General features: G+C 50.4%; 1 protein-coding gene across 1 annotated transcript in view; it reads left to right on the forward strand.

Annotated features, from left to right (window-relative positions):
- myo6a (myosin VIa) overlaps positions 1-12,148 on the forward strand; it is a 58,328-nt gene that overhangs the window by 15,579 nt on the left and 30,601 nt on the right. Inside the window, exons 5-10 of the mRNA XM_060042379.1 lie at positions 1,082-1,211; positions 1,871-1,976; positions 3,105-3,160; positions 3,555-3,652; positions 5,133-5,297; positions 8,985-9,240. Of these exons, the coding sequence (XP_059898362.1) occupies positions 1,082-1,211; positions 1,871-1,976; positions 3,105-3,160; positions 3,555-3,652; positions 5,133-5,297; positions 8,985-9,240 (811 nt within the window). The remainder of the gene's footprint in view (positions 1-1,081; positions 1,212-1,870; positions 1,977-3,104; positions 3,161-3,554; positions 3,653-5,132; positions 5,298-8,984; positions 9,241-12,148) is intronic.

The raw sequence follows: 12,148 nt of genomic DNA on the forward strand, positions 1-12,148 counted from the left end.
TAAGGAGCAGGTAGGGGTTAGACAGTACAGAGACAGGTCGTTAAGGAGCAGGTAGGGGTTAGACAGTACAGAGACAGGTCATTAAGGAGCAGGTAGGGGTTAGACAGTACAGAGACAGGTCATTAAGGAGCAGGTAGGGGTTAGACAGTACAGGGACAGGTCATTAAGGAGCAGGTAGGGGCTAGACAGTACAGAGACAGGTCATTAAGGAGCAGGTAGGGCTTAGGCAGTACAGAGACAGGTCATTAAGGAGCAGGTAGGGGGTTAGACAGTACAGAGACAGGTCATTAAGGAGCAGGTAGGGGTTAGACAGTACAGAGACAGGTCATTAAGGAGCAGGTAGGGGTTAGACAGTACAGAGACAGGTCATTAAGGAGCAGGCAGGGGTTAGACAGTACAGAGACAGGTCGTTAAGGAGCAGGTAGGGGTTAGACAGTACAGAGACAGGTCGTTAAGGAGCAGGTAGGGGTTAGACAGTACAGAGACAGGTCATTAAGGAGCAGGTAGGGGTTAGACAGTACAGAGACAGGTCATTAAGGAGCAGGTAGGGGTTAGACAGTACAGAGACAGGTCATTAAGGAGCGGGTAGGGGTTAGACAGTACAGAGACAGGTCATTAAGGAGCAGGTAGGGGTTAGACAGTACAGAGACAGGTCGTTAAGGAGCAGGTAGGGGTTAGACAGTACAGAGACAGGTCATTAAGGAGCAGGTAGGGGTTAGACAGTACAGAGACGGGTCATTAAGGAGCAGGTAGGGGGTTAGACAGTACAGAGACAGATCATTAAGGAGCAGGTAGGGGTTAGACAGTACAGAGACAGGTCATTAAGGAGCAGGTAGGGGTTAGACAGTACAGAGACAGATCATTAAGGAGCAGGTAGGGGTTAGACAGTACAGAGACAGGTCATTAAGGAGCAGGTAGGGGTTAGACAGTACAGAGACAGGTCATTAAGGAGCAGGTAGGGGTTAGACAGTACAGAGACAGGTCGTTAAGGAGCAGGTAGGGGCTAGACGATGTTCCTCTGGGTTTGACCCCAGCATCTCTGGGCCTGGCGGTAACGGTATCATTAAACCCGGTCTCCCAGACGTTCGTGGCCAACATCCTGATCGCGGTGAACCCGTACGTGGACATCCCCAAGCTGTACTCGGCCGACTCCATGAAGAAGTACCTGGGCCGGTCGCTAGGCACCCTGCCTCCTCACGTGTACGCCATCGGTACGTTGCCACGGAGACCCAGCATCACTCACGCGTACATTCACTCAGGAGGATGTTTTTCGTACCGCTGATAATAACATTGTGGTAGACCTGGACTCAGAGTTCCACCAGGGGGCGGTGTGGGCCCAGTAGTGGAGCTGCACTCAGAGCTCCACCAGGGGGCGGTGTGGGCCCAGTGGTGGAGCTGCACTCAGAGCTCCACCAGGGGGCGGTGTGGGCCCAGTGGTGGAGCTGGACTCAGAGCTCCACCAGGGGGCAGTGTGGGCCCAGTGGTGGAGCTGGACTCACCAGTAGTAATGGGCCCGGTAGTGAGGGGAGAATAGAGGGAATTTAAAAGTTTAATCTCATCCTTACTGCTGACGATGTCCACACAAAACAGCCTGTTATATTCTCTCTCTGTCTCCCTCTCTCTCTCTGTCTCCCTCCCTCTCTCTGTCTCCCTCCCTCCCTCTCTCTCTGTCTCCCTCCCTCTCTCTCTGTCTACCTCCCTCTCTCCCTCCTTCCCTCTCTCCCTCCCTCCCTCCCTCTCTCCTTCTCTACCTCCGTGATGTCTCTCTCCCTCTCTGTCTCCCTCCCTCCCTGATCTCTCCCTCCTCTCTCTCTGTCTCTCTTTTCTCCCTCTCTCTCCCCCCCCCCCCCCCCCCCTCCCTCTCTCTCAGCTGACAAGGCGTACCGGGACATGAAGGTGCTGAAGATGAGTCAGTCGATCATCGTCTCCGGAGAGTCTGGCGCCGGGAAGACGGAGAACACCAAGTTCGTGCTCAGGTCAGTGTGACATCACACACCAGAGAGTGACATCACACACCCGAGAGTGACATCACAAACCAGAGAGTGACATCACACACCAGAGAGTGACATCACACACACCAGAGAGTGACATCACACACCAGAGAGTGACTTCACACACCCGAGAGTGACATCACACACCAGAGAGTGACATCACACACCAGAGAGTGACATCACACACCAGAGAGTGACATCACACACCAGAGAGTGACATCACACACCAGAGAGTGACATCACACACACACACCAGAGAGTGACATCACACACCAGAGAGTGACATCACACACCAGAGAGTGACATCACACACACACACACACACACACCAGAGAGTGACATCACACACACACACACACACACACCAGAGAGTGACATCACACACCAGAGAGTGACATCACACACCAGAGAGTTACATCACACACCACAGAGTGACATCACACACCAGAGAGTGACATCACACACCAGAGAGTGACATCACACACACACACCAGAGAGTGACATCACACACCAGAGAGTGACATCACACACCAGAGAGTGACATCACACACCAGAGAGTGACATCACACACCAGAGAGACATCACACACCAGAGAGTAAAATCACACATACCAGAGAGTGACATCACACACACCACAGAGTGACCTCACACACACACCAGAGAATGACATCACACACCAGAGGGTGACATCACACACCAGAGAGTGACATCACACACCAGAGGGTGACGTCACACACCAGAGAGTGACATCACACACCAGAGTGACATCAGACATCCCCTGGCGACGTCATTCTGCATAATGACTCGTGCAACCCGTAGGTCGTACTGCCAAACTAACCAGTAGAGCTACTAACCTGGTGAGACGTCGTGACAGAATGAATAAAGACGCCTGAACCATAGCTAGATGACCTCCTCTCACATTGAGCTGAACTAGGGAGGCTCAGGTCAGCCTGATGGGTCTACCTCGACCTGAACGGCCTAATGCAATGGGAGCTGATCAGACCTCAGTCTTCTTTAGTAATGATTAACAATGAGTCTGTTACCACTAATGACATTGAGTTCATGTTGATCCCAGTCTTTATCGGTGATGTTGAACCCTGGTTCCCCCGCCAGGTACCTGACCTCCTCCTACGGCACGGGGCAGGACATCGACGAGAGGATCGTAGAAGGTGAGGACCGCTCATGGTTGGTCCAGCTCCACACTCGCTTCCTGTGGTCTGACACCTCTCTCCTCCTCCCCCCTCCCCCCTCTCTTCTCGCTCCCCCCTCTCTCCCTCCTCCTCCCTCTCTTCCCCCTCCCCCTCTCTCCCTCCTCCCCCCTCCCCCCTCCTCCCTCCTCCCCCCCCCTCTCTCCTCCCCCTTTCTCTCCCCCCCCCCTCTCTCCCCCTCCCCCCTCTCTCCTCCTCCTCCCTCTCCCCCCCCCTCCCCCCCCTCCCCCTCTCTCCTCCTCCCCTCCCCCCTCCTCCCCCCTCCTCCCTCCTCCCCCCCCCCCCTCTCTCCTCCTCCTCCCTCTCCCCCCCCCCTCTCTCCCCCTCCCCCCTCTCTCCTCCTCCTCCCTCTCAGCCAACCCCCTGCTGGAGGCCTTCGGGAATGCCAAGACGGTCCGCAACAACAACAGCAGCCGCTTCGGGAAGTTTGTGGAGATCCACTTCAACGAGAAGGTACGCTCCACACAGACCTCCACCCAAAAGGTCCACTCACAGACCTCCACACAGACCTCCACCCAGAAGGTCTGGTCCACACAGACCTCCACCCAGAAGGTCCACACAGTCCTCCACACAGAAGGTGGGGTCGACACAGACCTCCACCCAGAAGGTGTGGTCCACACAGACCTCCACCCAGAAGGTGTAGTCCCAGGACCAGGCAGTTACCATCAACCTCACATCAGATCTTCAATCCAGACTCCGCCAAAAGGCGTTCATGGGTTTGGTTTAGTGGTCGTGTTCGAGGCCACTATTTTATTCTTCAGTCTTTTCCCGAAACACTTTCAGTTATTTCTCACATGCTGAGGAGAGCGCGACCCTGGCGTTACCGTGGTAACTGTAGTAGCCCAGAGTCGGTTGGAGTAGGCTCCTGAGCCGTGTCTGGTGAATCATTGAAGGGAGAAGCAGACGGTGCTCAGAGGACATTGACGGAGCAGGTCCAGAGCGTAGCGGCTGGGCCTGGAGGCTGGAGGTGGAGGTGGAGGTGGAGGTGGGGGTGGTGGTGGAGGTGGGGGCAGGGTGGTGGAGGAGGAGGAGGGGTGGGGGTGGAGGAGGAGGAGGGGGTGGTGGTGGAGGAGGTGGAGGTGGGGGGGAGGTGGGGGGTGGTGGAGGAAGGAGGAGGGGTGGGGGTGGAGGTGGGGGTGGTGGTGGAGGAGGTGGAGGTGGGGGGGAGGTGGGGGGTGGTGGGGGTGGAGGTGGGGGTGGTGGTGGAGGAGGAGGAGGGGTTTAGGGTGGAGCTGGTTATCATAGGTCTGGTCTTCAGGGTTCCCTGGTTTGTTCTGCTCTTTGTTCTCTAAGTGCTTTGATTTGGAAAGCTCGATGTTTTTGCAGAAACAATATTCAGTGAATCTAATCCCCTGGTTGGAGTGAGATGTCGGTGGATCAATGCGTCACTCCCGGGGACAACAGCAACATAATTGCGGTGGATGTGAAAAAAACATTCAAACCGAATCCAATACGGTTAGGAGAGAGAGGGTCGTTCCTCAAAGTACCGTCTCTACTGGATGGAACCATGAAACCCTTCTGAAGCAGAACGAGTGAACCCTGGCGGCGTCGTGGGGCTCAGGAGGCAGAGCGGGTCGGCTGGTGACCGGAGGGTCGCTGGTTCGATCCCCGGCTCCTCCTAGCTAGAGTGTCGAGGTGTCCCTGAGCGAGACGCCTCGCCCTGACTGCCCCTGACCAGCTGGCTGTCGCCCCGCGGGGCCGACTCCGCCGTCGGGGTGGGGATGAACGGGTGAATGTGAGGCAGCACTGTGAGGCGCTGTGAGTGGCCACGGTTAAGAAAAGGGCGACACAAATGCAGTCCATTACCAATGAACCCGGCCCAGTGTGCGAGATGATCCTCACGGTGGACCTCAACCACCGCCCCCGGGCTGGGTCCCCTCCCAGCACCAGTCCGGGTGATGTTCCTCACGGTGGTCCCCCTCCCTGTCCCCAGAACACGGTGGTGGGCGGCTTCGTGTCCCACTACCTCCTGGAGAAGTCCAGGATCTGCCGGCAGAGCTCGGAGGAGAGGAACTACCACATCTTCTACCGGCTCTGCGCCGGGGCGTCGGAAGACATCCGCCAGAAGTACCACCTGACCTCCCCAGACTCCTTCAGGGTGAGTCACCTGATCACTGCGACCAGTCCCATGTTAACCAGACACATGTTAACTATTACCAGTCACCTGATCACTGCGACCAGTCCCATGTTAACCAGACACATGTTGACTATTACCAGTCACCTGATCACTGCGACCAGTCCCATGTTAACCAGACACATGTTAACCAGACACATGTTAACTATTACCAGTCACCTGATCACTGTGACCAGTCCCATGTTAACCAGACACATGTTGACTATTACCAGTCACCTGATCACTGTGACCAGTCCCATGTTAACCAGACACATGTTGACTATTACCAGTCACCTGATCACTGTGACCAGTCCCATGTTAACCAGACACATGTTAACTATTACCAGTCACCTGATCACTGTGACCAGTCCCATGTTAACCAGACACATGTTGACTATTACCAGTCACACATGTTAACTATTACCAGTCACCTGATCACTATGACCAGTCCCATGTTAACCAGACACATGTTAACTATTACCAGTCACCTGATCACTATGACCAGTCCCATGTTAACCAGACACATGTTGACTATTACCAGTCACCTGATCACTGTGACCAGTCCCATGTTAACCAGACACATGTTACCAGTTCAATGTGAACCATACCCAGTCACATGTTAACTATACCCAGTAACACGTTGACCAGTCACATGTTAACTATACCCAGTAACACCTTAACCAGTCACATGTTAACTATACCCAGTAACACCTTAACCAGTCACATGTTAACTATACCCAGTAACACGTTGACCAGTCACATGTTAACTATACCCAGTAACACGTTGACCAGTCACATGTTAACTATACCCAGTAACACGTTAACCAGTCACATGTTAACTATTATCAGTTACATGTGAACTATACCCAGTCACATGTTAACTATACCCAGTAACACGTCAACCAGTCACATGTGAACTTTACCAAGTCACATGTTAACTATACCCAGTCACAGGTGAACTATAGTAAGTCACACGTTAACTATACCCAGTAAAATGTTTAACATGTTATCTATTCCAATTAACATTTTTACCGTCTTAACTATGACCAGTATAACTGACTATAACTATGCGGTATTCCTGCCACCCTCTAGTTGTGGTTAAGCCAGACATTCTGACCCCTTCCTCTCCCTAATGACAGACCTATCCTCATTGAAGGGAAACTTCACCCATTTCCATTAAGCTTTGCATCGTTAGAAACCCACTCATATTTTTGAATGGTCTAGCATCATTTCCTTATTTTCTGGAGAGACTGGAGAGATCCGTATCGATCTCCAACACTTCCTGTTTAAGATGACGCAATATGACGATTTTTGCGTAGAAGTGAATAGGAAGTGTAAGAGGGGAGGATTCTCGTAAGACTACAAGCACTAGTCCCACCCCCCTATAGGGGGTGGGACCCACTGACGCTACAGACCTATTAGAGCAGTGCCAGTGGGTGGGACTTCACCAGCAGAAACTAACATCCACAGCGTCTGAAGCTAAGATAACAGAGGCTGTTGATAAAACTGAGGTACAATGGCGGAAGGTACTTGATCTGACAAAGAAGATTGCTCCATGCAAAGTTCGCCATTTCGAAAGAAATAAAAACGAGGACTAATTCACTGAGTTCATCAACTAATACTCTTCCCTAGAAATGTTGTGTGAAATGATTTTCAAGCAGTCTTTCGGTATCAGCTTGGTAGATGGAACAGCGAGGTGTCCGATAGGCGGAGATCTAGATCAGCGGGAGTGGCCAGCGAAGCTGTGCATCGTGGTGCATGGTGGGAGTTGTTGTCTTCGATCCACAAGCGCCAAAAAGTCACTTTCTTCCTTTTCTCGGTCAAGACGGCACCAAATTAGAATTTTATTTTATTATTCGACTACATATAGGACCCAATTTCAATACATATTCATGCCTCCACCGGTGAAATGCTCCTTTAACGAACCTGAAGCAGAATGGTGTGTTCCTCTGTGACCACCAGGGGTCAGTACTGGTCCACCACAGAACTCTACTCTGTCTGCATCGGTTCAATACTACAAACCAAGTCATCCAAAGGATTGCGTCCCGATGCACCAGGGTTAGGGTTACTTGTATTCACTGTTTACAATGCTTTATCCACAGCAACTAACAGTGAATAGTACATAAAACCAAAGGTTTTAATAAAATCATAGTGTTATATTTTATTAGAAATTGTGATAATCATGGTATACAGTATCAGAATAGATGTAATACTCATGAAATATAATACATTATATATAACACATTCTTACTTATGGTATAAATGTCATTAAACAATATAATAATCATGATTTACAACAGAAAATATATCATATTTAAATTCATCATATAGATTTATTTATAGATAGATAGATAGATAGATAGATAGATAGATAGATGGATAGATCATATAGGTTTATATATTATATTACATTGTACAAAGACTGTAAGGTAAAAGAGAACGTTGTCACGGTGACAGAAGAACACTCCGGTCAGAATATTCTATATTTCTCCGAGCCGTTCTCCGTTTGCTCATCTCAGCTCAATCTCCAACTCAATCTGCTCCTCGCTGTGGACCAATCGGGTGGCAGCGTGGGCTCTCCGTGGCCTCCATCTCGTGGTGGCGCCGTCGTGTTTAACCTCTGGTACTCGGCGGTGACCTCCCAGCAGATGGACCATCAGAGACACGCTGATGGTCTCTACCTGCTCTGAGCTCAGCGGGCGCGCGTGAATACATGAATACAGACGAGCAGTGTGTGTGGGTGTCTGTGTGTCAGCGTGAGTGTGTGGGTGTGTGTGTGTGTGCGCTCAGCCCCATCACGATGTGTGCGTCAGTCTAAAGCCTCCCGCACCACAGAATGGCTCGTCACACACGCCTGGGTTTTTAAAGTAAGCCCTTTGGCATATCTCCGGCCCCATCTGGAAAATGTGTGCGTTAGATAATCCACTTCCTGCTGTTGGACCTCTGAATCCAGCCGCAAGAGGGGGAGCGAGCGAGCGAGCACCACATACATCAGAAACCCTCTCTCTGTCTCTGTCTCTGGCTCTGTGTCGCTCTCGCTCTCGATCTGACTCTCTCTCTCTTTCTCTCTCACTCTCACTCTCTCTCTGGCTCTGTCTCTCTCTTTGTCTCTCTCTGTCTCTTTGTCTCTGTCTCTGTCTCTCTCTCTCTCTCTCTCTCTGTCTCTCTGTCTCTCTCTCTCTCTGTCTCTCTTTATCTTTCCCTCTCTCTGTCTCTGTGTGTCTGGTGCTCAGTGCAGCCCGGTGGATTCGCTCTGCTCTCCAGCCTTCTATTATGTTCCGCTGATTAAAATAACGATCTCTGCGCTCATCATGTGTTCTGCGCTCTGAAGGGGTGTCGTCTGCAAACACAATCCAGGAAAGACTCAGAGTGCTGTTGTACCTGATGTTCAGAACAACCTGAACTCAGTGATCTCCCAGCTCACTAACTGAACTCTGTGTTCTCTCTCCGCTCACTAACTGAACTCTGTGTTCTCTCTCCGCTCACTAACTGAACTCTGTGTTCTCTCTCCGCTCAGTAACTGAACTCTGTGTTCTCTCTCCGCTCACTAACTGAACTCTGTGTTCTCTCTCCGCTCTCTAACTGAACTCTGTGTTCTCTCTCCGCTCAGTAACTGAACTCTGTGTTCTCTCTCCGCTCACTAACTGAACTCTGTGTTCTCTCTCCGCTCAGTACCTGAACCGAGGATGCACGCGGTTCTTCTCCAACAAGGACACCGACAAACAGATCCCGCAGAACCGCAAGAGTGCTGAGGTGAGTTCACCAACAGTCCCGCACCCCCGACGACAGAAGGTCCCCATGGCAACACTTCCGGGAGCATCTGGTCTAATAAACGAAAACCCGCTCCCGTTCCGCCGTCGGCTCCCGCCCTGGGCCGCTGGCTCCCCGTTCTACAGGAACGGGGAATCGGGATCATTAAAAGTAACAAATTGAACGTGTTCTGGGAGTCGTCCCCGCGGTCCCCAGAGCCCAGTGTCCCCCGGGTCCGCCAGGAGACGCTGGTTCATCTGCTGCCCCCCCCCCCCCCCCCCCCAACCAGCCTTCAGCGCCGCGACAGCAGAGCAGGGCGCTAATTAGCATTCGGAGCGGTTAGCGAACGACGTTACATGCAACGTGCTCTCCCTTGGCAGAGACCCCTCCCTCGGTAGACCCCCCCCCCCCCCCCCCCCCCCCCCCCACACACACACACACACACACACACACACACACACACACACACACACACACACACACACACACACACACACACACACACACACACACACACACACACACACACACACACACACACACACACCCTCACTGCTCACTTCCAGTTTGGTCTTTTTATCGCAACGTGCATTCCTCGTCTCCTCTTCCCTTGGCCTCGTTCCAGGTGATTAGAACCGACGAGTGATCTTTTAATTACGGCGCCGGTTTGGTCGACGCTCGCATCGTCCAGAGGAACCCAGGACCTCGCTACCGCACGGCGTTCATTATGGATCAGTTATCCCTTATTGATGTCTATTCATTATGGATCAGTTATCCCTTATTGATGTCTATTCATTATGGATCAGTTATCCCTTATTGATGTCTATTCATTATGGATCAGTTATCCCTCATTGATGTCTATTCATTATGGATCAGTTATTCCTTATTGTTATCTATTCATTATGGATCAGTTATCCCTTATTGATGTCTATTCATTATGGATCAGTTATCCCTCATTGATGTCTATTCATTATGGATCAGTTATCCCTTATTGATGTCTATTCATTATGGATCAGTTATCCCTTATTGTTATCTATTCGTCATGGATCAGTTATCCCTTGTTATCTATTTATTATGGATCAGTTATCCCTTATTTTTATCCATTAATCATGGATCAGTTATCCCTTATTGTTATCCTTTAATTATATATCAGTTATCCGTCTTTGCCTCGAGTCCCCTATAAGTCAGTTTGAATGAAGGCGTCTTCTGAATATAAACCGTGAACCTTGACATGGAAATCAAAGAGCTTTGTGTAAACGGTAGGAGTCCAGGATGGACCTACCCGGGAGGGATGCCGGGGCCACAGCGACGATGCCATCAATACAAGTAGGCGTTCTCCTCACCAATCCATTCACCCAGCGGCCATTTTGGTTCATTGCGTGGGTAAAGCTTCTAGAATCTTTGGAAACCATGACCATCGACGCCCTGTGAAGAACCATGCCTTCCGTTGGCTGCGCCAGGTAGTGTTAAGAACGCATCTCATTGAGTCGTCATGGTTTCCCCAGAGATTCTAGAGAGTTCTAGAGTTTCCCCACCAAAACAAACTAAAAATGGCCGCCACGAATCAGATCGACTGCGGGCCAACTGACATTCAATCACACGCCCTCCTTCCACCCACTGCGTTCACCGTGTGTTGCCTTGACGTTTGATGGTGTGTTTCTGATGAAGAAACTCTTGTTGTACAAAGTTCTACTAATCACCCGTTCGCTGTTCGTCTTCCTCTCGTTTCTGTTCACACAGGATGACAAGGTGATTTGACATTTGTCTTTTTTTAAATGGCCGTATCAGTAAGATTTGACCCTCAGGGATATCAAAAGAAAACATTTTAATTGGCTTTCAGTACCACAGAGATATCTGGCATGAGAAAGACAGCCTTGATTCAGATCCAACAAAGGGTTTTAAGCCACGACGTGTGGGAGTGCAAAGAATCTAATTTAACTAAATGATCCAAATCTTACTGATACAATCTTCTCCGAAACTCTTCTGAGGGTTTGACTCTTCGTGTGGATTTTGGGGGGAAAACTTCAGGAGACTGTCTCTGCTTGCGTTTTCTTCTTCTTTGTCGGTTTAGCTTAGCGACGTCTCTCGTTTTCCCGCTCTTTTTCTCTGAGGTGGCGGTTGAAGATGTCCCCTTTCGTTCCTTCAAAAGTGCTGCAGAATGTCAGTTTGAACAGTAGATATGACTTTGCTAGACATCAAGGGAGGGAGCGAGGAGGAGAGGGGGGGAGAGGAGAGGGGGGAGAGGAGAGGGGTCTCACTGAAGAGGCACAGCAGAGGTTTAGTTTATTTTATGTTTGTGCTGACATTTAAGGTAAGACTATTTGAAATAAATAAATAAAACTATATATCATTTTTAGATCCGTACTCTAGGGATTTGTTGACATTATTTATGAGATGAGAATCTCCTTCTGCTGACCACACTAAACCCAGAAACCCGACTTTTCTTTGTCTACTCCTCAGTAAAGTACCTTTCTTTAGATGTCTTTGTGGTCGATGTCCCTGAGCAGCCAAGGTGTTGACCTCCACACAGCCCGACCTTTTAGGGTAACCTAGTGTCCCTGCCTCTGTTAATGTAGCAGATAATATCTTAAATACATTAGATTACATTAGAACACAATAGATTACATTACATTAGCATTCAGACCAGAGCTAATTTTAAGCACCGCGCTGCCATCCAGGCTGTTAAAGTACGTTCTTCCTGCGACATTCATCACGTGTGTGTGTGTGTGTGTGTGTGTGTGTGTGTGTGTGTGTGTGTGTGTGTGTGTGTGTGTGTGTGTGTGTGTGTGTGTGTGTGTGTGTGTGTGTGTGTGTGTGTGTGTGTGTGTGGTGATTGTCTGCTCCCTGACTCATGCGACCATAGAGCCCATTATCACGAGGTTTGCCGTTCCCCCAGGAGTCCTGATCTTCACGGATAAACGAGCACCTCCATCTTGTTCTGAACGGCGTCTGTCCGAGCCCTGTGATGTATGATGGAGCAGGAAGGGGCGGGACCTCATCAGACCTGTAGCCAATCAAAAGCTAGGGAGAACAAATGCTTTGTTTCTGGGGGCGGGCCTTCTAAAACTATAGCAAATATTAACGTC

This window comes from Gadus macrocephalus, chromosome 21 (genome assembly GCF_031168955.1).
Source record: "Gadus macrocephalus chromosome 21, ASM3116895v1".
Taxonomy (NCBI): Eukaryota; Metazoa; Chordata; class Actinopteri; order Gadiformes; family Gadidae; genus Gadus; species Gadus macrocephalus.